General features: G+C 51.2%; 1 protein-coding gene and 1 long non-coding RNA gene across 9 annotated transcripts in view; one reads left to right on the top strand and one right to left on the bottom strand.

The window, feature by feature from the left end:
* LOC149348566 (uncharacterized) overlaps nt 1-23,025 on the bottom strand; it is a 237,716-nt gene extending 214,691 nt beyond the window's left edge. For 4 of the 8 annotated variants that reach the window (XR_016292778.1, XR_016292777.1, XR_016292780.1 and 1 more), the window contains exons 1-6: nt 22,904-23,025; nt 20,182-20,332; nt 15,525-15,674; nt 13,675-13,821; nt 11,839-11,952; nt 10,991-11,146 (exon numbers count right to left, since the gene is read on the bottom strand). Coding sequence is in view for 3 of the 8 variants with exons in the window: in XM_089588189.1 (XP_089444315.1) it covers nt 13,677-13,821; nt 15,525-15,674; nt 20,182-20,332; nt 22,904-22,931 (474 nt within the window). In the remaining 5 variants the exon portion in view is untranslated. Of the gene's footprint in view, nt 1-10,990; nt 11,147-11,838; nt 11,953-12,501; nt 12,744-13,674; nt 13,822-15,524; nt 15,675-17,483; nt 17,748-20,181; nt 20,333-22,903 lie in introns of those variants that run through there. The other 4 variants (XR_016292781.1, XM_089588190.1, XM_089588189.1 and 1 more) reach the window with 4 other exon arrangements.
* LOC149348567 (uncharacterized) lies at nt 7,487-9,487 on the top strand. Its single transcript, XR_016292271.1, has 2 exons — nt 7,487-7,570; nt 9,156-9,487. It is a non-coding gene; the product is annotated as an uncharacterized LOC149348567 (long non-coding RNA).
* Nucleotides 23,026-26,133: the final 3,108 nt, after the last annotated feature.

The raw sequence follows: 26,133 nt of genomic DNA, 5'->3' as shown, positions 1-26,133 counted from the left end.
ATATCATCTGCATATAACTCGTGTTGAATGCCTTCCACCCGGGCCAATTGGCTTGGGAGGCGCATCATAGCAATGTTGAACAGGAGCGGTGATAACACTGCTCCCTGAGGGGTACCCCGTGTTCCCATCATGTAAGGGCCGTATTCCTCGCCCTCAATCCGAAGAAAGGCCTGGCGATTAGACAAGAAATCTCTTACATACGCGTAGGTCCTAGCCCCACAATCGGTAGAACTCAAGTTGGCCAGGATGCTTCCGTGTTTCACATTGTCGAAAGCCCCTTTTAGATCAAGGGCGAGGATTGCTTTGTCATTGTGTTGCATAGTTGTGGGCCGTATTACATCCCTGTGCAGCTGGAGAAGGACATCCTGCGCAGACATGTGAGGGCGAAACCCGAACATGGTGACTGCAAAGAAGCCCTTACTCTCCAGGTATGGAGAGAGGCGATCCCGTACCATCGTCTCCATAAGCTTGCCCGCACATGAGGTCAGTGATATGGGCCTCAGGTTGTCCGTATTCACGGCCTTACCTGTTTTAGGGATAAACGTCACAAGTGACGTTTTCCACTCGGGAGGGAGTGGACGCCCGTCCCAGATCTGGTTGATGTATTCTAATAAATGAAGGTAGGCTGAGTCCGGTAGGTTCGCCAACAGGTTCACTGTTAGGTGGTCCCGTCCCGGAGCCGTACCCCGGCGCATTTTTGCTAAGGCCGCCTTAAGGTCGTGCAACTCAAAAGGGGCATCGAGTGTTTCATTAGGCCTGCCAGAGTACATGTACTCTGGCCCAGGCGGGTCCTCCATACGACAGAGATATCTGTCGCACAGAGTGTCAGCAAGTTGCGCCGTCGTACCTTGATACCCTTGCAGAGCCCGCCGGAGCTGCTTTTGCGTCTCGCCTCTTGTTTGAGAGGGGTCGATTAGACTGCGAAAGAGACGCCACGTCCCCTTCGAGCTCATCTGATGAGCTGCGGCGTCGCAGCGTGCTATCCAATTTGAATCTGAGAGCTCGGCAGCATACGCTGCAGCCTGCTCTGTGAGTTTGGTTATGTGGTCGCGTAATTTGCGATTAGTTTTCTGCTTTTTCCACCGTTTAGTTAAGCTCCGGCGCGCCTCCCAGAAATGCAGGAGGTGGGTGTCCACTGCGGGGATCTCTTCGGTGGTTTGTAGTGTTGTGACATGTTGTTTCTGAATGTTGTATATGTGGTTAGCCCACTCCGCGTAGCCGCCGGAAAATAGTACGGGAGGGATAGTGTGATTCCGGAGTTTGTGCCAATCGGTCAGCTTGGCCTGACCCCATTTTTTGCGCGCTGCCTTTGCCTCGAGTGTAATCCGGAGAAGGAGGTGATCGCTGCCTAGAGAATCTCCCAAGTTCTCCCAGGCAGCCGCTCTAGCACTTTTAACGAGAGAAAGGTCTGGACACGTGTCGCGGGTTACCGAATTCCCCACTCGAGTGGGATACGCCGGGTCCGTGAGCAACGTGAGGCTGAGGGTGGACATGAGCTCCGCCAGCTTACGTCCTCTTGCCTGTTCGAAGTGGTAGCCCCAATGAAGGCTGGGAGCATTGAAGTCTCCAACGATCACTAGAGGCTGTTTGGCTGCCAATTTTATCACGCGAAGAAAGATTTCATTGAAATTTACGCGCGGCTTACGCGGAGGGCAGTATATGTTGAGGATATGTATTGACGGGTCACGGCGTCTGAGAGGCAGTACTCGGACCATTGTATATTCTTGCTCGGTACTCGAGTCTAAGTCGACCTGAACCACAGTGTAAGTCTTATTCACCAGGATGCACGTAGAGGGGCCCCCCTGAAAGGTGCTGTAGCCTGATAATTTAGCGTCTATGCCGGGCTCCTGCAGGGCAATGAGCGCCGGCATGTCACCTAGGGACTGCAGGTAAAGCTGGAAGTGTGACCGCTTTTTCCAATCTCTGAAACCCCTGCAGTTCCATTGGATGATCTGGAATTTTTCAAAATTTTTAACATTCCTATTACATCTGCTAGCCATCTTGTTGTATTTATTTAAGGGCGATCGGATTAGCTCTGACCGGGAGCCGGCGCAACCCCAGTGAGGGGCCGCACCGACCCACCAGCTGCCGAGCTTGAACCATGTTCCTCCGTTGCCTGGCGGGAGGCTGTCTTACGTTTGAGGTGAGGGGATTCGCAGCTTGTGGCGTTCTTAATTTGGGTGCTGACCCAGGGCTGCACGGTTTTAAGGACCGAGTCAGTGACCTGGGCCATAAGGTCGGGAAGTGCTTGCGTTAAAGCTGCCTTGAACATGTCCTGGAAGGACTCGCGGACTGCCGACATGATTTGATTCGGGAGGGCCGCCACTTGCTCCTCCAGTTGCTCGGTTTGGCGCTGCAGTGCATCTAGGCCGGCAACGCGACCAGTAGATCCAACTACCGTGTCCCCGCTCTGCCGCGAGACGCTAGTGAGGCAAGATGTTACGGATGATCCGTCATCCTCCTCGTCTGGCTCAGCTTCTTGCATTGGTTCGGATGACCCGGCCTGTTTGGTCTCTAATTCCTGAATTTTGCGCGCTAGAATTTGGTTCTGGCGCCTGAGCTCCTCTACCTGCTGCTGTAGGGCGGTTTCGGTAGGGGAGGGACGGGTAGGGGAGGGACGGGTAGGGAGCCCGGAGACTGCCCTACTCCAACTGCTCACCTGTGGTTGGACGGGTGCCAAGGGCGGGAAGTCCCTGGCGTTGAGGACCGGGAGCACCGCCTGGGTCGCGGACTTGACTGGTTTCGATGGCCCGGCTTTGGCCTTGGTTTCTTGATCAGCTGGCGTTTTCTTGGCCTTGGGCGGAGGAGCCTGCTTGGGCCCCGTCTTTGTCTTCGATTTGGATCCTGATGGGGAGCTGGGTTTCATGGCTGTCCGGAACCGCCCGGCACAGCCAGGAGCTCCGGTAGGGTGGCCGCCTCCGCAGATGAGGCAGCTCGTAACACAGTCATGTTCCGCCGGGCCGTCAGGAGTGGCATCGGGAACCTGGACTCCGCAGCGTTTGCAGCGCCCCGGCTGCGGTCGCGGGCACGCATCGGCCCCATGGCCCACTGTGCCACAGCGGTGGCATGCAGGCACTGTTTTCTTGTACAGGCGAACAGGGAGCCGTTCGTAGCTGTACAACACCGTCCGTGGCACCTCAGTCCCCGCGAAAGTGACCACCGCAACCGGGGTTCCCCCCAGCTTGCGCACAGACACCACATTTGGTTCCGCACAGAGTTTTCTTTTAACGCTTTCAGATGTTTCGTCAGGCGAAACACTCACGACGCCGCGACAGGACGCACCGGAGAGTTTGGGGTGTCCCCGGAACGGTAGCTCGCGTTCCCCAACCCGCAGCACAATATCCCGGAGTAGCTTCTCCGCGGCGTCGACTGATTTCAACGCACATACTAGCACGTTTTGGTCCCAAACAGGCCACACCGCAGGTCCTGCATTTGCGTCGTCCCCGAGGATGCTGAGGATTGCAGCGCCGGTTTGTCCAGGACCAAAAGTTGCTCTTAGGTCGACCGTGCTTCGCGGTTTCAGCACCACGACGATGTCGTCTTTTTCGATACGCGGCGTGTACTGCGGCCGCCAACGGGGTTGCTTGGAGCGCTTCGAGGCTGCGTTCAGCGCACTCCCGCCCTGCGTATGCGTAGAGCTAGCCGGCGCCTGTTGCTGGGTGGCACCGGCACCAGCGTCCCTCGATGCCGCCGCCGCGTTCTTCTTTCCGCGCCAGACGCGGACCATATCTTCAAGGTAATCGTCCTCGGTTGGTAGAGGATCCTCGCCTTGAGTAGTACCCTCGGATTGGTTGGTATCCATCGTTACGATCCGCAAGGACTGCGGGTCGTACCCGGTGACTTGATTTGGAGCCGCCGGAGCCGAGGGATCCCCGACCGGGGCCATCGCAGGCCCCGGCGCCGTTAGGCTTAGCACCACCGCGGCGTGACGAAGACTTGAAATGCCCGAAAAGTGGTCAAAAATTGGCCCCACCTTTACAAACGTGGTGTAGACGGGTGCCGCTGAGGTTCCTGGAGACGATGGTACCAGGCTTACAGGGGGAAAATTTGATGTATCGCAATTGATTGCGATCTATCACGGAGCCGACGCGGCATGCGACCGCTCCCGTCACCGACGCTCGTGGCTCTCCCAAGTCATGGAGGGGCTACCCCCCGCGGTTGAGAGGCTTTAGCCGCGGTGGCTCAGTGGTTAAGGCGCTCGTCAACTGTCAAGACGCTGGCGCGGTTGCGGGCACAGAGACTGACGCGACGGCGGGCGCGCGCCGCCTCATCCCTGGCGTGACGTCACATATCACGTGATGCAGCGATGGTGGCGCCGCCGCCGCGTCGCGCGCGACGGCGCGAACCGAAGCGTGGAGGCCTCCGCCGGGCGACGTCCGACGGCGCGATATAAGGCCCCATCTGCAGCCGGTGTGACGTCATCACGTGACGTCACATCATGTGATCTCACTTCAAGGTCAATGGTGGCCACCGCCGGGAGGCGACCGACGGCGCGATATGAGGCCCCATCTGCAGCCGGCGTGACGTCATCTCGTGACGTCATGTCACGTGACCTACTTGAAGGTCACTTGAAGGTCAATGGTGGCCACCACCGGGCGTCGCGCGAAGGCCCGAAACCTAAGTTAATATGCTTCGCATAAAAAATGGCTGAGGCTTAGCTTAGGTTAAGCCTAGTCAGATGCGAAGCATATTGCCGCCGAGTTGCATATCGAGCACGCCGCTTGGCTAGACGTTCTTCACGCTCTTCATCAGTCTCTGTAGCACGCCGCAACTTTTAAGGCGGAAGCCTTTAATGTCTCATCGTTGTAAGCAGCAGTTGTCGACAGAAAATGTCACGCTTTTCAATTGGTGGAAACGGTCGTGACGTCACAGTGCGCGAATTTCAAACGGGGCCAATTGCACTTTGGCTAGTAACCATACAACCAATTGAAGGGATCGTATAGTGATGCTCCAAGCGGGACTGAGCTTAGTTAATTGCTTAATTACCCAATTAGCCTAATTAGCTTTACTAGTAAGGCCATATAAATAAATAAAAGAAATTAAGAAATTGGTCGAGCTCAGGAATCCAACCCCGGTCTTCGGCGTGAGAGACGAGCACGCTATCCACTCCGCCATGCCAGCTCGATGGTTTGGAATGAACAAAGGCGCGTCTAGTGAATACGGTGTTTTCACTCACTCTCATCCTCCTTCATTCCCCTCCGGCGAGGTTTAGGTGTCCACAGACAAATGAGAGACAGATACACTTCCTTTCAAAAACCAATTTACCGACGAGCGAGGCATAGAACCGAATGGGCGATGGCGTTCTATGGACTCCTTGGCAGCGTTACAAGACGCTGTCGCGTTCCGCTCTTAGGGGCGAAGCTTAACATCGTAACCACACATCAGTGACCGCACTTTAGGTAAAAAAAGTGCCCCCCTGAATTTTGACGGGTGTCCACCGAGATATGTGAGACAGTTACTGCGTAATTTCCTTTCCTCAAATACAATTTTCATTTTCTCCATTACGGCCCCTCTTTATCTATCTTCTTTCACTCCCACCTCCCTTCCTCTAGGGTGCGGTTCAGGTGTCCACCGAGATGACAAAGAATTACTGCGCCATTTCCTTTCCTCAAAAAGCGTTGCGTTCAAAGGGCAAGGCATCGCGCCGAACGGGTGGTGGTGTTCAGTGGACTCCCTGGCAGCGCTACAACGCGCCCTCGCGTTCCACTCCTAAAGGCGAAGCTTAAGCGTCATTAATTAGCAGTTAATTAGTATTCAGGCATTAATCAGTAATTAAGAATTAATTAGTGATTTGCCACCACTTTGTAATTAGTACTCAAATATATGTGACGCCACCAATGCCACAGAAACAGCGAAGGTGGTGCGGAAAACGCTTCCGCCTCTACCCACTTTAGACAGTCCCCAAGCAGCACATGACAGTGGTCCAATGTAGGAATTGAGTTGGCAAACAACGGTCCTATGAAGGCCCCGCGTTGCCAATGTTCTCCCCGCCTTGGCTCAGCCATTTTCAAAAGTTGGCAGTATTGGACCAGTTTCTCGGGCGTTTTCCCTCTCTTGGCTCAGCCATTTTTATAAGTTGGCAGTATTGGACCAGTTTCTCGGGCGTTTTCCCCGCCTTGGCTAAGCCATTTCTAGAAGTTGGCAGTATTGGACCAGTTTCTCGGACGTTTTCCCTGCGTTGGCTCAGCCATATTTCGAAGCTGGCAGTATCTCACCAGTTCTACAATCGCTTCCTGCAATAGGCAGCTCGACCTCGTGTCATAGGCAGCGCGACGCTGCCTACGACATTGAGAGCAGTGTAGGAGCGGAAAAAAGGGTGGGTTAAATAAACAAAAATGAAAAGTCTTGATCCCCGTTACCAAGTTGCGAAGCTATGTTGGAAAGGTTTTTCTGAAATATGGAGATTAATCGGGCATTATCCCTCAGTAGCTTGAAGAAGAATTAGTTGGGCGAGAACGAAGGCTCTCTAAGAAGAGCTCCGCGTTTACATAAATACCGCAGTAGCGCATCGTAATTCCCAGTGGCGGGGCTAGTTGGTGATTTTCTTTTCCCGAAATTTCCTCGCGGAGGGGAGACGCCATGCTCGCATGTAAGAATACGCCACGCGGAAGTAGGGGGGGCAGCCGGTCACAACTTGAGCGTGGTCTGCTTTGTTTTCCTTCCGAGAGGGTATTGTGTAGGCGCCCAGGGCGGAAGAGGGGGCCCCGAAACTAGGGTGTCTCGGTGTGTGTGAGGGGAGAGCGCAGAGAAGCGCACGCACATCTAGGAGCCCTACGAGCACCTGTTTCTATTCACCCCAGCACAGGACTTGCACTTGCCGATCTGCGCCCTGCCTGTGGGATTAATGCATTTTCCTGGCGCATTTTCCCTGTTTACATGAGTGGGATGCACGAGAAAGTTGACATGATGCGCTGCTCTCGCGTTTATGTAAACGGAGCTTATCAGACGTCCTAGTGTTATGCGCTTTTCTTACAGTTGCACTGTAAAAACTAGCCGTCACTTTAACGGTCACCCTTTGGTCAATTTCGACGGGTCCTCGGTGTATTCCGAACAGACTGTTCCTTCGGCGTGAATCAGGGGGAGAGGGCAGAGCAACGAGGAGCACAAAAAAATAAACAAAATTTTCGGCCTTCTGATTAGCTCTTCTTCGTAAACGTCATACGACCGATGACCTATCGCGATGCGGTCGCGTTTGGCGCCGCACGGACTGCGCGTGCGATTTTCCAGTCTCCCCGGAGCCTTCGAAGGGAGCGGTCCTGCGTCGCTCGCTTCTCTGTTCCTTGCTGCCTCGTTTTCGCTGCCAGTCTCGCCCTAGCAGTCAACGCGGTCGGTCGCGCGCGGCGCTCGCTCCGTCGAGTTCATGCGCGCCTCGAGGCCGCGGCGTGTGCCGCTGGCCCTTGCGGCCCTTCGCCATCCTGTGCCTACCGTGATCGTGTCCGCCCTGTGCGCTGGAGCCCTGTGTTTTGGATTACCGCTCCTGACCAAGTGTTCCTCGGCCCTTCCACCATACCAACTACCTGGTGTGGTTATCCTCGTGCCTTTTCAGGAGCCTGGACCGACGGCCGCAAAAGTAAGTTTTTGCCACTTTTCTTAGGCCTTTCGCCGCCCGCCCACGTGGTTCGCGTCTCCTGATTTCGCCTTTTTCCGATCTCACTCACTTTAAATCTAGTCTTCCCTCACTATTTTCTCTTTTCCTTCCAAATCTTCCTACTCTTCGCGTGCTCACTGTGTTTTCTAGCGCTCGCATGTCTTCTCATCTTTCTTCTCTTTTCCACTATCCCTTTGTCCGACCAGTAGCCCTATTCCTTCCACCCTCGTGTCCTAAGCCTTTTTTTCCTTGCCGTTCCGCGTGGGACTCACCACGTCACTTAAACTTTCTTAAGTCATTTACTTCAACACCAGTCTTTTCTATTTATTTCCACTCTTCTCTTCCTTCCAAGTCTTTCTACTCTTCTTCCCGTGTTCACTTTTTTTTTACTCGTGTTCCCTGACCACCTCCCTCGTGTCCTAAGCCTTTTCTCGCCCACCCAAGTGGGACTCACCTGTCCCTTGAGCTTTCCTAACTCACTTACTTCAACACTGGTCTTTTTCTCCTTATTTTCTCTTTTCCTTCCAAATCTTTCTACTCTTTCTCGCGTATTCGGTCGTGTCTTTTACACCCGAGGGCAAACATTTCCTCGTTCTTCTGCCTATCCTTGACCATCCCTTTGTCCCACCCCTAGCCCTATTTCTTCAACAAGCCTGATGCAATAAGGGAACAAGACAGTACACCTTTTGAACTAAAGTGTAAAATTTTTCCGCAAGGTGCGATATATCACAGCGGTGGACTGTCGTCGCAACTTGACAAAGCCCATGCCTTGCAAGCGACATTAAAGAGTTAGAGTCAGGTTAAAATTCATTCTTGTGCATGACAGTTGAAGCGCAACACAGTTCATAAATGGAAGTTGGACAGATGCGTTATCTCCCTTTTATAGAAAAGAGAACTATGTTTTGATTTCATTTACAAGTATTTAATGATGGCAACAAATTCTAGCTTTAGTAAATAGTTTTTCATGTTCCCTTTATTTAACATGCTTTCACAGTTTTATTTTAATTGTTTGGAAAGCTTATTGGAGCTGAAAATGCCCTTCGAACCTGCGGTGTGTAATAGAAGCTGCAGTCACTTGCCTTCTATTTATGGGCATCTATGATGCCACTTAGCAGGCGCAAGGTGGTCAATCGCAACGACAAGTCAGTGTCAATGGATTGAGGCCCCTCTAGTGATTCTTTACTTCATTGTTTAGTTGTGTCCACGTTTTGTATGTTGCCTTGATTATGAGGCACGTAATAATATATCTGTTTACTATATTTTTTACCTGATGTCCTTCCTGACTCAGGTGCTCAGCTACTGATTCCAAGTGAAGAATCAAACACCATCCATAGTAGCTGCATTGCTCTGGAGGCTAAATGCAAAGAAGCACGTGTGCTAAGCGATGTCGGTGCATCTTAAATTAAGAACTCTAGGTGGCCAAAATTAATCAGGAGCCCTTCAGTACAGCCTTTCTCATTGGCCATATCCTGGAATTTATTTTCTTACAATTTTCTAAAATGATGGACATGATTTTTGTGTGCTTGGAATTAATGTTTATTTTCTTTGTTCATTTTTTCCTGTGCAGATGCCATTTGCGACAAACTGCATTTGACGCATCACAGGCACAAGGTTTTATTTGCAGCTGGCTGCCCGGTTCATGTGATGGAAGGAAGAGACGCCTTGCCGAAGTCTTCTCCCCCCTCCAACCAAGCACGCCACCTGCGAGTGCGGGGACAGCCCCCTGCACTGTGCCCGCATGTGTGCCTCCCAATCCCCTGGCCTCTTCCACTTCCTGAGGGCCCTCCCTCCATACAGCCCCTGCCACCACCCATCCCACAGCCCCTGGCACCACCCTTCCCGGCCCCTAACGATTAATTCTATTTGGACTTTTTCATAAAATAAATGTTTTCATGAATACTTTGGTTGTCTCATTTTAAGAATATTTGCATGGTTGCTTACGAGTGAACATTTGCATTAATGTTGGCCACTGAAGATAAAAATTAACATAGGCTTTACTGGCGAGTCATAAATAGAAAAGGGCAGTGGCATGCCAATCTTTAAGCCACTGATGTGACAGGTTGTATGCACTGTCATGAATGGAAAAGCCTGTGCTTAGTCTGCATTGACAGTGCCAAATGGCTGAACATATCTTGGCATCAACAGTGAGATATGAATGGAGTGTATGAAAGGAGTAGCCGGTTTTCAGTACATATTGGTATGGCCAGAATGGCTATCCATGGGACTAATATTGGCATCAACAATGGGACATCAATGGAATAGCTGATATTCAGTACGTATTGGTAGCACCAGCATGGCTGAACATTGGACCGATACTTGCAGGACCAATGAAGTATGAGTGGATAGGCCAGTGATATGCCCATACTGGCAGTGCCAGAATGGCTGAACAATGGGACAATCTTGGTATGAAGTATGGGCCAAGGTTGGAAAATGTAGTAATGTGCTCCTATGCCAATGCCAGCCCAATATTGATGCCAATGTATTCCAACAATGAGCCATTGTTGGTACAATGATGGCGTGCTGCCTGGGTCAAAGTGCCCCCTGAATTTTTGCTTCTCATTCCAACGAGCAGCCCTGTCTCCAGGAGGCATCTCTATCCCGTGCACGCCTAGCAGAGTTGTTGTTGTTGTTGTGACTGAGAGAAGGATGAAAAGGAAATTGCACGGGCCTGCTACTGGCTCTAGCCAAGCCACCACCGCTGCCAACGTGCAGATAGAGGAGAGGTAAGAGATCAGAGGAAAGAGAAAAAGGCAAGAAAAGACGCGCGTCGCAGCAACAACTGCGTCCGCCGGAGCGGACGCTGCTGAAAAAATCAGGTAAGCGGCCGAAGCCGCGCACGCCGAAGCGGTCAGATACTCGTCTCGCCTAGCAGAGGCAGGCGCACCCAGGCGCACCCCCTTGTATACCGCCGCTCCAGCATCACGTGTTCACTACAGCGCACCTAGCGGCAGAAGCAGGAAACACATTGGTCGCGACGCCTCGCGCGACGGCGCGAGCTGGGGCCTCGTTTCTCCTATGTCATTACGTCACGCATCACGTGGTCCTCGGTCGCGACGCCTCGCGCAACGGCGCGAGTTGGGCCCCCGTTTTTCATCTGCTGTGACGTCACGCACCACGTGGTATGACATGGAGGTCACGAAAGGTCAATGGTAACGACACCGCCGCGCTCGAGGAGCTGGGTTGGGCTATTTTAGTATGCTTCGCATAAAACTAATTTACCTACGAGCAAGGCGTAGAACCGAACGGGCGATGGCGTTCTATGGACTCCCTGGCAGCGTTGCAAGACGCTGTCGCGTTTCACTCTTAGAGGCGAAGCCTAACATCTTAACAACACATCAGTGAAACAAGCAGCAACACCGCGCTCCAGGCTTAAAGAGAAAGCCCGTGAAAAGCAAAACCTACCACGTGATCACCGCGTCGCTTCAGCACCGCTCATCTATGGAGGGCGCCCAGGTGCTATCCCAGCCAGCACCTCAGCCACGCGCTTTCTAAGGCCGCCTCCACCGGTCACAAGCTTCGGGCCTGGACAACTTGCACGGCTGTCCGTTTGGGTGACGTCTGCATATACAAACTGCAATTCTCCAACGTTGCTTAGTGCTTGCGGCGGCTCCAATACATGCACCAGTATCTGCTATCCTGTTGGCGGGATTTGTTTTTGGGCCTGACAGAAAGATATACGTAAGCGGTGCCTTGTTATAAACATTTCAGTCTCCTGTTTTGCGAAGCGATATAAGTTCTAAATTCACGTGTTTTCTCCCGCAAGCAATATCGAAAAGCTAACTAAATAGCTTTTTCTATTTAACAAACTTTGCAAAATAAAAAAATACGAAGACTCGGCCCATCTTTCTGCCTTGTGTTGTCTGTTTTCGCGCCTACAACCAAATATGAACGAAGACTGGCTCAAACACCTCGCAACCGTACTAGCTCAGTTCACGCACAGATCACTGCGTCTAATTTAAAAACGCTACGGTGAGATAATAAAAACGCTACGGAATCTACATCTTTTCCACTGACACTTTGTTCCTCAAGTCAGTAATTATAATTAACTCTCAAGAACGGAAGAAATGCTGCAGACTAGGTCACGGGACTCCATGCATCCCATAGTCGGTTTCATGTGGCTAGGAGATTCCGTGTTTCTTTAAAAGCTTGGTGAAATTTCCCTGGGACACCTGGTATATAGAAAACTATTTTCTGCCGCAGTGTGACCAGATAATGAGCATGTTTAGGAAATATCGTTATAAATACTTCACCTTGGCCTTAAGAATCCCGGCTGCTGTGTCAGCCATACAGCCACGCGACGACAGCCTTCCAGACAGGGGCGGCTCGGTGAGCTATGCAGCGGCCGCTTGCACCAGTGGTCCTCCCTGGTAGGAAAGCAAGCAGCATTGTGAGAAACCATTTCATCACACGCTGGCAATCGATGCTACGTGGAACACTTGCTAACACACAGAATTTTAAGGCGAAAGCCTTTAATGGCTCATACTGTCCTGACCAAGACGTGTTAGCAAATTTGTCTGCGTTTCAGATTGGTCGAAACGGTCGTGACGTCACTTCGCGAGAATTTTGACGGGTGTCCACCGAAATATATGAGACAGTTACTGCGCAATTTCCTTTCCTCAAATACAATCTTCATTTGCTTCATTACGGCCCCTCTTTCTCTTTCTTCTTTCACTCCCACTTCCTCCCTTCCTCTACGGTGCGGTTCAGGTGTCCACCGAGATGAGAGAGAATTACTGCGCCATTTCCTTTCCTTAAAAAGCGTTGAGTTCAAAGGGCAACGCATCACGCTGAACGGGTGGTGGCGTTCCGTGGACTCCCTGGCAGCGCTACTCCCAAAGGCAAAGATTAAGCGTCATTAATTGGCAGTTAATTAATGCACCAACAGAATGTGAAGTGAACAATCGCGTAGTACAATGCAACACTCAGGCTTTCCTCCTTCACCATTTTAGCCGCTAAAGTTCCTCGTAATTTTATCCCACGTGATCACTTTTTATTTACTTCAAGCAGCACAGATTATCGGCCCCAATATTGCGCATCGATGGTTTCACATTGGTCCCTTGTAGGACCGACCTTTTGCGAATACGTTTACAATATTGGGCCGATTACCTGTTCTGCTTGGGCGATCCCTTAGTGTCCTTGCTTTGTAGCGTCGCGACTTGCGCAGAACGTGTTTAGTAACGGAAATATGAAAAACAGTTCAGAGAAGAAGGCATGTATTTACGCAGTGTTGCTGCCTTGGCGTCGTATGGGTTGCACTAAACCTTCGGTTCCTCCCATGGTTTATTGTTATTCTAAACCACAGAAAACAAGTTTCTTTTTTGTTTTTCGAATATGAGGTAAAACTGACCACATGACTCATCGCTTTCACTAACAGAAAAAAAAGAAACTTTAGGTTAGGGTCAAATCATAGCACGGGAAGTTATTCGCCATTCGTACACACCTCGCAAGCGTGTAATTACGCTGACAAATTTTACAAGTCCGAGAGCCTAAAACTAGATCGCCTCAGTGGTTCTGGCGAACTCAGCTCAGTTGTTGAATAGAGAAGGATGGCTATGATCTGAGGTCAGTATCACTTGTCGCACTATTCGAATAATCGCGACTACTTATCTTTCATCCGCCGCGGTGGCTCAGTGGTTATGGTTCTCGGCTGCTGACCCAAAAGACGTGGGTTCGATCCCGCGGTGCTGACCCAAAAGACGCGGGTTCGATCCCGGCCGCGGGGGTGGAATTTCTATGCAGGCGAAATTCTAGAGGCCCGTGTACTGTGCGATGTCAGTGCACGTTAAAGAACCCCAGGTGGTCGAAATTAACCGGAGACCTCCACTACGGCGTCCCTCATAGCCTGAGTCGCTTTGGGACGTTAAACCCCATAAAACCAAACCAAAGCCGAACATCTTTCAGTCGTGGCAAGTGACTGTGTGACAAGTGACTGTGTGACAAGTGACTGTGTGACATGTGACTGTGTGACAAGTTTCAATGAAGTCAATGCCCATCTTGTACGAGGGGAGCCTTGTACACTGTGCCTTACATTATTACACCCGTTGGAGGATGGACGATGGAGCAATGGCCGCGTCAGTCTTCCTCACCTTCAGCACGCCTTTTCCGATGCAGTGGTCAAGTAATGGGTGCTGGGCAGGATTTGGAGCTCAGTGGCGCCCACGTGACGATAACGGTCCAGGCCCAGCAGGCGCATTTCGCTCCAGTACTGGCGGTAGGCTGGCCAGAAAGTCCGGCTGAGCATCAGGAAAGAGTCAGGACGTGAGTGCCCCAGTCGCACCATGAGTGCGTCAAAAAACAATCGCATCAGGAAAGGCTTGTACTGCAACATTTACGTTACTGGCTATTAAGTGCAATCAAATTTCAGTTATGGCTTTTCACGTTCCGAAGTGCCACATGGGCTATGAGTAACGCCGCAATCGAGGGTTTCGGACAGACAATCTAGGGTTAGTATGAGCTCACATCGCAGAGTGCACGGGCGCCTTTGGAGTACTCAACAGGATGCAACATTATTTGTAGCGCATGTCCATATTTACTACAGGTTCTGTAACTGAGCATCACAAGCGGGTATTACTGTTCACCAAGGGAATATCAAAGGCTCTGCGAAGTCATTCATGTCCCGTTAATGGTGGTCACAACATGAGGCAGACATTAAACAGGAGCAGTCGCTATAGAAGACAAGATATTGCCACCTAGCACTGTCAGGTGGTGCATAGCTGACGACGGCGAAGTAGGGCTCGCGCCGTGTGAATCTCTCTCCTTTGCTGCCCCAGCTTGCGTGGCCTTGTCTGTCTTCGCACTTGGTATTAAAGCCCCCTTTGTCAACAAGTACGTTACAATATGATGTTGACAGGTGTGTTACCTCGCCTGCATTAAACACTGCCAGCAGCGAGAGTTGCCTAAGCTGTTTGCCCTCGGCCCGTTCTGGTTAGTAGCTGAACAGAGGCCAAGAGTACACAAAAGTAGCCCATCGTTTTCTTTCGGCTCCAGATGGTGACCACTTATACTGCGGCGGAGAAAAGGGTTCATCTTCATTTTCTGCAGAATATTCCTGGGAGCCTCAGACGGTGACTAAAGTCTTCCCTGCAGCCGCAACCTAAACTACAATCTCAAAACTATCACAAGTATCTCTATCCCGTTGCCATGCTCGGTTTCCATGAACCTGACATGCCAGAAAAAAGTGGAAGTGGCACAGCTCAGCTCAGCAAGGATACAAAGACCGAAAGCTGTGTTAAGCAGGGCTACACACGGTTTAGCTTTGGCTCGTCTTTATCGTTTCAAGACTTCAGCGAGAGCAAATTGTTTCACCGAGCGCATATCACGTGAGGCACCACGCGCCACAAGCGCTAGAGCAAGCGTCTGGAGCGGCGGCCGGCCCTGCAGAGGAAGTGACTGCCAAGCTCAAGAGGTAATCACGTGACACATCACATGACAACTGGCGAGGAGGAGCGGCCGACCAGCGGCCAGCCAGCTCATCGGTGGACATGACTGCAAAGCGCGCAGCTATGGCGACAAAGGTGGAGATTATGCACCTGCTACGCGCGATTTTGCGCATGCGACGCGCCTCCCATTAGAGGTCAAATCTAAGAGGCAGACGACCTTCTGGCTCATCATGAGAGGAGTAGAGGTTTTTGCTCTAAAAAACGTTCCGAGTAAGCTTTCAAAGCGGAGCCGACGAGGCCTAGCTGACTCGGAGCTGAGTGGGCTGTCGAGAAGTTGTCGGCTGACTAGAAACTGTCGAAGTAAAGGCATAATATACAGCGAGTTTTCAGATTTTGCAGGCCTTACAATGCGCACAAGTCAGAGCATTAGCCAGATTAGAAAGTTTCCTAGGTGTAAGCGGCCTGTTCTATCGCAACAAGGGACGCTCGCGTATTTAGGCTGGCCACACGATTGGAGAAAGGTTGTAACTGGGCAAACATTTCATGGCCCTCCTCACCCTGAGCATTCCTCCTCACTTTCTTTTGTGATGGCGAGGAAAGCGACCGTCGGCTTCTTCCATGGCACCCACGCGATGAAAGCACTTCCGCCCGTGATCTCCTGCCTCGGCATCGGGGGGTCCAGATGCCACGGGTTCTCTGGCTGCTGCCTGCGTCGAGGGTAACAGGTTGCCACTGGCGTTCAGGCTAGTATCCCGGTCTCGGAGACGCCCACAATAGCTTTCGAAATCTGAGGTAACCACGAAAGCTTAATTTTGCCGCTGCCTGGAACCGCGCGCTCTACTAAAAAAAAAGCTTAATTATGCTATAACCTCATACAAGCGTAGTTACAAAATATACAAATATACACGTTATAAAATGTCATACATAGTTAATACATTGACACACTGTGATACATTCTGAATGGTATATTTGTGATAACTAAGTATTTTTATGACAAAACATGTGTAAATGTATTGCATCACACAGATTTTTCTGATTACAGGCGCTCTAACACAGACCACTGAGGTGTACGAGTAGGCCAGAAAATACCAGAAGAAATTATACAGGCTGTGTTGCATGTTAAGGCTGTGAAGAAATCAAGCTTTTGAGTGGCTTCGTTCAGCCGAAAGGTTTTGCGGGCAGCTCAACGTTCAGGATTCCTTTCAAAATGTAATTCTTGTTAATGCATGCTCTGACTTTGCCGTTGTCCATGTTTTTTAGTCATCTAATGCATGTAAAGCTTCTTATATTTACTTTAATATTCTGCATGATCAAGAAATCACCTACTGCCTTGTTGGTGGTTTTGCGCGCCTTTGTCAGGCTGTCAGCAACAGCTTTTAGTATGAGCAAGAAAATTTCCGCAAAATACTAGGAGAACGCGTTTGTGTGCAGAGAGAGGATGCCAAAAGCCTCACCCCGAACATAGACACTCACCCGACAGTTTGCGGACGTCTGCCTTCCAGACGATGGTAGCGTCTTTATTTGTTCGGTGAGCTCACCGACGGCCGCTTGAGCCATAAGGCCCCCCGCTATGCGAAGTGGAAACCACTGTTAGAAATCACATCGCTACCGACAAGAAACTAGAAACAGGTTCCATTACTTAATGGCGAAAATTAATTTTGCTCCTCTTTAGAAAATAAGTCGGGTACGCTCCCCAGAAGTTTTTTTCCGTCATGTGCGACCTCTTGATTCGGCAGACACAGCTTATTAGTAGCAAATGATGAACATGTCAGATACGTAGTACCCTGACTAGTCACGCCGCACTAGTTTTTGAAGGCTAGTCGTATTGCGTCATCCTGTAAATCATGCCCCCTCGATTGGTTTCTCGTGCACAGAACTAGGCCAAAATGATGAGAACAGCTTTAACACTTTCTCAATGCATAATTGAAAAAAAGCACATCTCACCAGAAAGGTGTTTCGCGCCGACTGAGCAGTTTCGTAATTACAGTGATTAAGCTGAAAGACGGATGCGGGTATTTAGAATACGGGCGTGCTCAGAAACATCTGCCGAAATAAAAACCTATGTTTTACCGCCTCTATAATATCTTGGGTCGAACTAGATGGACCGCCTTTATATTTGAGCCACAACGATGCACGCTTCTTACAGTGAGTAAAATGTCACAGTAGTGTAGTACACTCCCCTGATAACTGATGATTCACGGAAACCTGGCCCCACTTGCACCAAGCAAATAAGACAGTATAGCTCCCAGTCTAGCCTTTTTCGGAATCTAAACTTTCTCTTGGTATTGATAAAAAGAGAGGGGCATAAATGTTGGTTGACGCCTCAAGTGCGCCACGAACGCAGAGTAAAAAGAGCTCCCATGGTTTAAGTCTGCGTTTGTGGCCTGCTGTGGCCTGCTTGAGGCGTCCACCGACGATGTGAACAAGTTACGCGCATTTTGTCAACACCGAAAGAGGGTTTAGACCGCGAATAAGATTAGACCAGAAACTAGATTGTCTTATTTGCTTCGTGCAAGTGGACCCTGATTCTGAGTGTTGTGCATCGGATTTCAAGCTAGTACCGAATTACGGATATCTCTAGGCTTGTCTTCAGTTCTTTGGTTAGGGCCTTCAGACAATGGACTCTGGAGTCGTGTTCGCGTCCGCTACGTGGGCAAAGCCATGGGCAGTGATTCTCACCTTCGAACTGTCTGCTGCCGCAGAGCGGGCTGCTGGATGAGAACCGGGCGTCGGTGGCACCCACGTGGCGATAACGCTCCAGGCACAGGCTGGGGCTCAAGCTGCAAATCAAGACGAAATAAAAGAGAACTTTAGTGGCACAGTTGCAACGCACTCGTCCAGCGGTATTCGAAAAAAAACAACAACATACGATATGGTAAGGAATGGAGTGGTACGGTACGGTACGGTACGGTACGGTTATGGTACTGTACGGTGAGTGCGGTGCGGTAAGGTGCGGCGTGAGTGTGGTGTGGTGTAAAGGCGTGTGGTGTGGCGTGATGGTGTGGTGTGGGACGTTTGATGTCCCGAAGCGACTCCCACAACGCGGGACACCATAGCGCAGGGTTCCGGATAAATCTGGAACATCTATATGCATTGGAGATCTATGCAGACCTCTTTCGAGTGTACGTATTAAGGCAAAAGAGCCTTTAATTGCTCATTCTCCCGTCCGTCCAGTGTTACATCCAGCGCAAGCTGTCAATCAAACGGATGACTGGTGTCCATCGAGATATGTGAGACAGCATTTCCTTTTCTCGAATACAATTTTCATTCTCTTCGTTACGGCACCTCTTTCTTCTTTCACCCCCGCTTCCTCCCTTCCATTGTGGTGGGGTTCGGGTGCCCACCGAGATTACAGAGAATTACTGCGCCATTTCCTTTCCTCAAAAAGCCTTGCGTTCAGAAGGCAAGGCATCGCGCCGAACGGGTAGTGGCATTGGCAGTCCGTGGACTCCCTGGCAGCACTGCAACACGCTGTCGCGTTCCACTCCTAACAGCGAAGCTTAAGCGTCATTAATTAGTAATTAGACATTGATTAATGATTAGTCATCACTTAATAATTACTTGTTAATTAGGTGTGATGTCACCGAGTGGTAACGTCACCAGTGCCACAGAAGCAGTGAAAGTGGTGCGGTAAACGCTTTCGCCTCTACGCACTTTAGACAGTCAAAGTGCCCCCTGAATTTTTTTTTATGATGGGTAGCGCTCAGCTCAAGTGCTGATGCCCTGTCGAAAAATTTGTGTAGGTTTGAATCGGTGAGCAAAATATTATAGAACATTCGGTTGGTTTTACAGGATTACCATTCCAAAGAGACTCGGGCTTTTGTCAGGGGTGCCTTAGTGGAAGGCTTCGGATAATTCCCACCTCCTGGAGTTCTTGTCGTGCCGTGACATCGCACCGTGCACGAAAGTTGCGGCTAACGAAAGGGTTCAGCTTAACGGCAAAACAGCGAGCTATGGAAATAAAAATGATAGGTGTAAGGTTAAAAGACAGTAAGCGGGAAGACTGGGTGAGGGAACAAACGCGGGTTAATGATGACATCCTAGTCGACATCAAGAGGAAGTAATGGGCTTGGGCAGGGCATGTAATGTGAAGACAAGATAACCGCTGGTACTTAATGGTAACGGAGTGGATTTCAAGAGAACGCAAGCGTAGGGGGGTGGCAGTAAGTTAGGTGGGCGGATGAGATTAAGAAGTTTTCGGGGATGCAGTGGCCGCAGCTGGCAAAGGACAAAGTTGAATAGAGATGCATGGGAGCGGCCTTCGCCCTGCAGTGGGCGTAATCAGGCTGATAATGTTAGTGATCGACACCAAATTCCAAGTATCTGGTTCAATCTAAACCACCTGAGGCCCACCATGAGTCTTAATGGCACATAGGCAGCGAAGGCCGTCATGCACCAAGCACACGGTATTGGAAAAGGTTCTTGCACAATTTCATAAAAATGTGGAGAGGGATCGGTGGTGTAGAGGGCCTAAACAGTTTTTGCTACCTAGTAGTAACAGTGAAAAAAAAGTTTAGAAATGACTAAAGACAAAACCTTTAAAGAATCAGCTAGTCTCAGCGGCTACCCTTGGCTGGGCATGGATCTCGAGGCATCAAATAAAAACCTCAGCCCTTTTCTCAGGAGTGCGAAAATGTCTTGATTGAGGACCTTGTAGCACGATACAGATCAAAAATGAAAATAGGCCTCACCCATGGTGACGACGCCTTTTCATACCGCAAATAGGCTGGCGCACTTCTCATTCCGTAGTCTGCGAGTCTATCGTTGTGAAATACATGTGTTGTAATCTCATTCTAGCCAGGAAATTAATCATGGACGCCGCCGCGGTGGCTCAGTAGCTGCGGCGCTCGGCTGCTGACCGGAAAGGCGCGGGTTCGATCCCGACCGCGGCGGTCGAATTTCGATGGAGGCGAAATTCTAGAGGCCCGTGTACAGTGCGATGTCAGTGCACGTTAAAGAACCCGGAGCTCTTCACGACGGCGTATCTCATAGCCTGAGTCGCTCTGGGCGTTAAAACCCCTAAACCATAAACAATTACTCATGGACTATTCCGACGCATATTTGACTACCTAAAGAACAGCAATTGGTATATCAAGGCCAAGCTTTTTGTGTGAATCCGGAGCACTTGGTAACGAAAATGGCATGCCCGATCCCCCTAACCACGTGACTCAAGTGAGGCCCGGGAACGGCCGAGCGGTTCGCGGTCCTCCTCACCTGATGCCGTGGTCGGGCTGCCACCGCTGCCTGGTTGCCGAGAGAGCGTGGCACAGCAGCTTTGCAACACCCACGTGACGAAGTCGCAGGTGAACACTGCCGACCCGTGCGCCCTCTGCATCTGCACCGAGGGCCCCACCGCCAAGACCTCCTGCCGATGCAAGAGAAGACAGTAGTCCTCCTCTAGCCAGCATTCCTTCTTCATGAGTGCCGAACGGAACTTTTTGAGTAAAGAAAGAAGGTCGATCACCCATTTCGGAAAGCGTTCTGCAACAGCTTATGTGGTGTGTGCGAGGCGTTCTAAGTGTCGTTTGGTCGTATTTAAAACGACAGAAAATTTATTAGGCGCCACACAGGCATCGGTTCCAACAGGGCCCCGCAACACAGGGCACCCGTCGTGGCAAGATCAGCGAGACGCGTTCGAAGTGCCACTTCGTCATACCTCGCACGACAAATAATTCAATCCTGTACTACAATTTTGTAACAGAAAGACGCCGAGTTAATACAGGGCTCTGTAACACGGGGCACCTGCCGTGGCACAATAACCGCAAAGCGTTCTGTGTCCCTTCGTCGTATCGAACGCGATAAAAAAAATTTACCGAAGACACTTAGGAAATTTAAAAGTGTTCTTGGCGAAAGCCTTATGGTCAACCCACTGCTCCTTCCCCGAACCGCATGGCGCAGAATCCCTGGGTCGCTTCGGAGCCATGCGTCTCACGCACTCGACTGCGACGAGACGTTTGGCGAAGGAGCGTCGGTGTAGCTGCCACCGCCGACGCGCGCGCGCTCGTTCTACCACTAGTGTGACGTCATGGTTGCTATGCACAGCTGCGTCCCCCACCGGCGCGCCGGTTGCTAAGGCGGGGAGGAGGTTGCGCCGCTGCGCGGAGGAGAGGTCACAGTTGGCACGATTCCAGCGCACGGACGGACACCGCGTGCAGGAGCCATGAAAGGCTTTCGCCTTAAAAATTCTATTAGGCATCAGACAGGCATCCGTTCCAACAGGGACCAGTAGCACGGGACACCCGTCGTGGCACAATCAGGGAGACGCGTTCGAAGTGCTACTTCGTCAAAACCGACTCGACGAAAATTCAATTCTGTCCTACAATTATGTACACCCTCCCACTTTTTTAACCTGAACGCACGAGCGTCGACTACGAAGCATAGCGGAAACAGGGAGAGGGAACGAGCATGCGCGCTGATCATGCCGCTGTAGCTAGCGTCGTCTGCTTGGCTGTTCTGCTGCGCGCGAAGCAACCCCTGCGAAGCAGGGGTTGTGGCAGAGTTCTGCGATTTTGTTTCGTGTTCTATCTGCTGTGTGTTTGTGGCTCCGGGCTGGTGGAAACGCGTAGCGTTCTAAGCGTGACTCCAGGCCCTGGCTGCATTTGCCGGCAGCGCCTCGAGAGCGTTTGCTTTAGCGAAATTAACGCGGCTCTAGCGAGGATCCCCTTCAGTCAGTTTTTTGTGTGTAACGATTGCAACTGGTTTCTTGGGCATGCTAGGCTGTCCCCAAACGTATGCTCTTTTCAGAATCACCCGCGCTATAGGCAGCGGTTAAAAACAATTACTCTCAGCTTCTTGGGGCGCCGATGCTTAACAGCCGATGATGGGAAGGGGTTGCGTCACACTAATCAGAATAGCCAAGCAGACGACCCTTAGTCAAGCAGCACGAATTGTGGGCGTGCCGTTGCCCTCGCTCGCTTCCTCCTCTCCTTCTTCCGGCACCGCAGCGCCGGGCAGTCGACGCTCGCGCGTTCAGGTTAAAAAAGTGGGAGGGTGTACAAGGCACCGAGTTAATACAGGGCTCTGTAACACGGGGCACCTGTCGTGGCACTATAACCGAGAAGCGTTCCAAATGACCGTTTGTCATACCGAACACGACTGAAAATAATGCGACGCCCAACAGACAACAGTTGCGTCCTTCGGCGAGGAATCCAGCGCGGCGCCGTCAGAGCCGCGCTCTAAGTCGAGCTTCGTTGCGTTACGAGAACAATCTACAATCTATACGGCTCGAGAGACGCCAGAGCTGATAAGGCTCGGCACCAAGTTCGTCCGGCGCAGAAAATTCACGGTAATGAGATATTCTACGCAGCGCAAGAGACGCCCATACGCCCGACGCGGCGCAGTCAAGGAGACGCGCTCTGTCTGACCGCGCCTCCTCGAACATAATATCACGCTGTAAGCGACGCCAGACGCAGCCTAATTAAGGCTCAAGAAACTGCGTGCGGATGTGGCGGAACCACGGCTTAAACCTCGCTTCGTCGTCACGAACACATTTTGAGACGCCACATACGCGTCTGCTTCGTACGACTAGGCAACCCGAGGCGTCCGGGTGTGGCAGAACCACGGACGCGCGTTACAAATCTTGTTTCGGTGTGTCGAACGCGATAAAAGTTTATGCGACGCCACGGCACATGGGCACGTAACCTCGTAAGGGCCTGCCCTGCCTGGCACAATCATTGAGACGCGCCGTGTGTCTTCGTGTTGAACACTGCCAATAAACGCGCGCCAGGCGCTTTGTTCACTGGGAACTGGTGCAGCTCCTCCAGATATCGAATGCGAATGCACACCTAGCATCAACATATCGAATAGTCCTCAGGTCGAAAAAAAGCGCATCTAAAAATCTGCGCATGACCTACGGAATGCGAGCGAAAAATAAAATTTGCAGAGTTGTGATAGGCTTTTTACAGCACTCCCCATCACAAAACTGCAATGCACTCACCACTGAACGCTGACCGGGAAGACCGCATTTCTCGGAGCCTGGCACAGGATTTCAGGCGACGCTGGGTGGCGGCCGGCGTTGACGAATGCCCGGAACAGTCCTCCACTCCAACGTTCTACGCTGACGACCACCACTGCCACCACCTCTGTTGTTGTTGTTGTGACTGAGAGAAGGATGAAGAGGAAATTGCACGGGCCTGCTACTGGCTCGAGCTAAGCCACCACCGCTGCCACGTGCAGATAGAGGAGAGTTAAAAGATCAGAGGAAAGAAAAAAAGGAAAGAAAAGACGCGCGTCGCAGCAACAACTGCGTCCGCCGGAGCGGACGCTGCTCAAAAAGAAGCGGCCGAAGCCGCGCTCGCCGAAGCGAGAACAGATACTCCACCACCCCCCCCTCGCGTTCTTCTTCCTTTTATAGCTGTGGAGTTCTACGAGGTCCCTTCCCCTCTTTCTCGCAGAAACCTGCTGATGATGATGAGTATGTCGCCAAGCCTCCTCGTCGTAGTTGGAGAGCACCTGGCGGCCAAGTGGAAAACAGTGAACCCATTTTGCCTTATTTAGTGGTTTGATTTGGTTTATGGGGTTTAACGTCCCAAAGCGACTAAGGCTATGAGAGACGCCGTAGTGGAGGGCTCCGGAAATTTCGACCACCTGGGGTTCTTTAACGTGCACTGACATCGCACAGTACACGAGCCTCTAGAATTTCTCCTCCAAAGAAATTCTAGCCGCCGCGGCCGGGATCGAACCCGCGTCTTTCGGGTCAGCAGCCGAGCACCATAACCGCTGAGCCACCGCGGCGGCATTGTTTCACACAGTGATGCCATTTATACTGATGGCGTATACATCATCAGTTTTCGTCAATGCACCTTAAGATTTACGTAGCAGTGCCATGTCTCTGCTCCGGCCCCGTCGGTGTCTATTTTTCTCTCGCTCCCACTTATGCACAGTCGCCAGCACGTATAACTACGGACGCTCGCCTCAGCGCTGTAAGGCGCAAAGGGCAAGCGGTGTTGGTTTAGTGCATTGTGTTTCTTACGTTTTGTCTTAGCTTTCTTCAACAAGTGTTTGATAAGCGTTTATTTTATCCTGTGTACAGTGCGATGTCAGTGCCCGTTAGAGTACCTCAAGGTGGTCGAAACTTCCGGAGCCTTTCACTACGGCGTCCCTCATAGCCTGAGTCGTTCTGAGACGCTAAACCCCATAACCAAACGAAACATTATTCTGGACATCATAAAGTACTACCTCCGAACCAATACGAAAAGGAATGTCGTTCATTATTTGTTAAAACTACAATAAATGCGAAGATGCTCTCAAGTGGGAGCGCGTCCATTGCGTCTGTAGGACGCGCAGGAACAAGATCGCGCTTTCTCTTTCGGCGGTTCATTCAACTTCTGTGCGATAACAGGGGCTCCTAAATCTTGCGAGACGCATAACTGGGGTGAAGCGGCACGCATACAGATTCTGGCATTATATTTTTGAATTGCCGCAGACGCAAGCTCATGGCGAAGCCGAGCAGGAGCAGTGCCTGGCCGGAGCTGCAATCAAAGCGTGCGGCTCCCACTTCAGAAGCAGTTTTGCGTGATGTCGATTAGAAATTAGTCACATGTTCTCTGCAGCCTGCGCATGAGGTGCCGAATGGCTTGTGCTTCCCCTGGAGTTTAATTACATGGTTTATGGGTGTTTAACGTCCCAAGGCGGCTCAGGATGATAGGGACACCATAGTGAAGGGCTCCGGAAATTTCCACCTAACGTGCACTGACACCGCACAGTAAACGGGCCTCTGAAGTTTCTCCTCCATCGAAATTCGACTGGCGAGGCCGGAATCGAACCCGGGTCTTTCGGTTCCGCAGCCGAGCGTCGTAATCAATGAGCCACCGCAGCGGCTGTTTAGCTACATTGCGTCCTGCTGCAGAGCCAGAGGTGAGGGCTCATAATCGGTCACGGCAAACGCATTTTGGTTGAGCCGAAATGGATAATGAACGCCTTCTTGCTGACATTTTGGCAAGCCTTGGAGAACGTCAGGTGGTCTAAACCAAATTTTGAATAGCTATGCTGGGGCGCCTATTACAAATGAGAACGCTTGGACGCATAAAAGAGAAAAAAAATGACTGAGGCTTACTTAGCTAAGGTTAAGCCTAGTCAGATGCGAAGCATATTGATGGCTAGGCTTGGTAATACATGGCTTTCCTTGGTTGAATACTTGGTCATTTTAATACAACCACTAAAAGCCTTCGTGGTGTTGGGGAAGACAACGGCATGGCTACAGCGGAACGCCGACTAACCCCGAGACGCGCGTTGGGTGAGCGCCTGGATTGCCACGGAAGCCGCGTCCGCCTGCCCAGTGGAGCGAGCGTTTCACCTACACCGAGTGTGAACGCGCGTTCGAAATGCGCGGGAATGCCGCTCGAGGACATCCCGGCGTCTGTGCGATGGCATCGTTCTCCCTCTCCCAGCGCGTGACGGCGATCTGTCGTGACGTCATCGTGTCACGTGGTGTGGCATCATGTATCACGTGATTTGGAGGCGCATAACCACGGTGAAGGGATGCAGGGGTAGCTAAAGTAGTATGCTTCGCATAAAATATATGACCGCTCCACTCCATCCGATCCTCTGTCCTTACGAGTGGACCCATTGAGGCCCATACGGACCATAAGACCAAAGTTGGTAGTCAACAGTGCTGAGTAGAAGTTTCATGTTTCGTGTATGCCACATTTTACCTTGATAATTGATTGCAGAGGAACGCTCCGGTAGCCTCCCACAGGACGCCACAAAAACGCCGTCAGCAACGTCCTTTAAACCTCAGAAAGTCGGTAATACTTATAGCTAGAAAAAGGAAGCACACGTGTTCAGAGGATGTATTTAGTTCAAGGTGAAGTCCCCCAAAGATGCCCATCCTCTAAGCAGACAAAGGCCTGACGAGCCCATGGAACGATAAGAGAGCTGGCTACAACGGCGCTAACGCTGCTTCAGCACCTCCCAATGCGACGGCTGCAGATATGACGCGCAGTCATGGCGTCCCTAACTCCGAGCCTCAGGACGGAATCTATGAACTTTGCATTGCCAACGTTTCAACACTCCAGAATTCATTTTTAGCGTTATTTTATTAATGCAGAGTACCCCATGGCGTGCGGCTTTTTTTGGATGTATTCGGTGGTGGCTGTTTTAAATGCATTCGACTCGGGCAGTGAGGAATGCCATAGTTAAGGGCTCCGGACAATTTCGACCACCTGG

Source organism: Amblyomma mixtum, chromosome 4 (genome assembly GCF_055824585.1).
Source record: "Amblyomma mixtum isolate Tamu chromosome 4, ASM5582458v1, whole genome shotgun sequence".
Classification (NCBI taxonomy): Eukaryota; Metazoa; Arthropoda; class Arachnida; order Ixodida; family Ixodidae; genus Amblyomma; species Amblyomma mixtum.
This window is presented reverse-complemented; position numbering and strand designations above follow the sequence as displayed.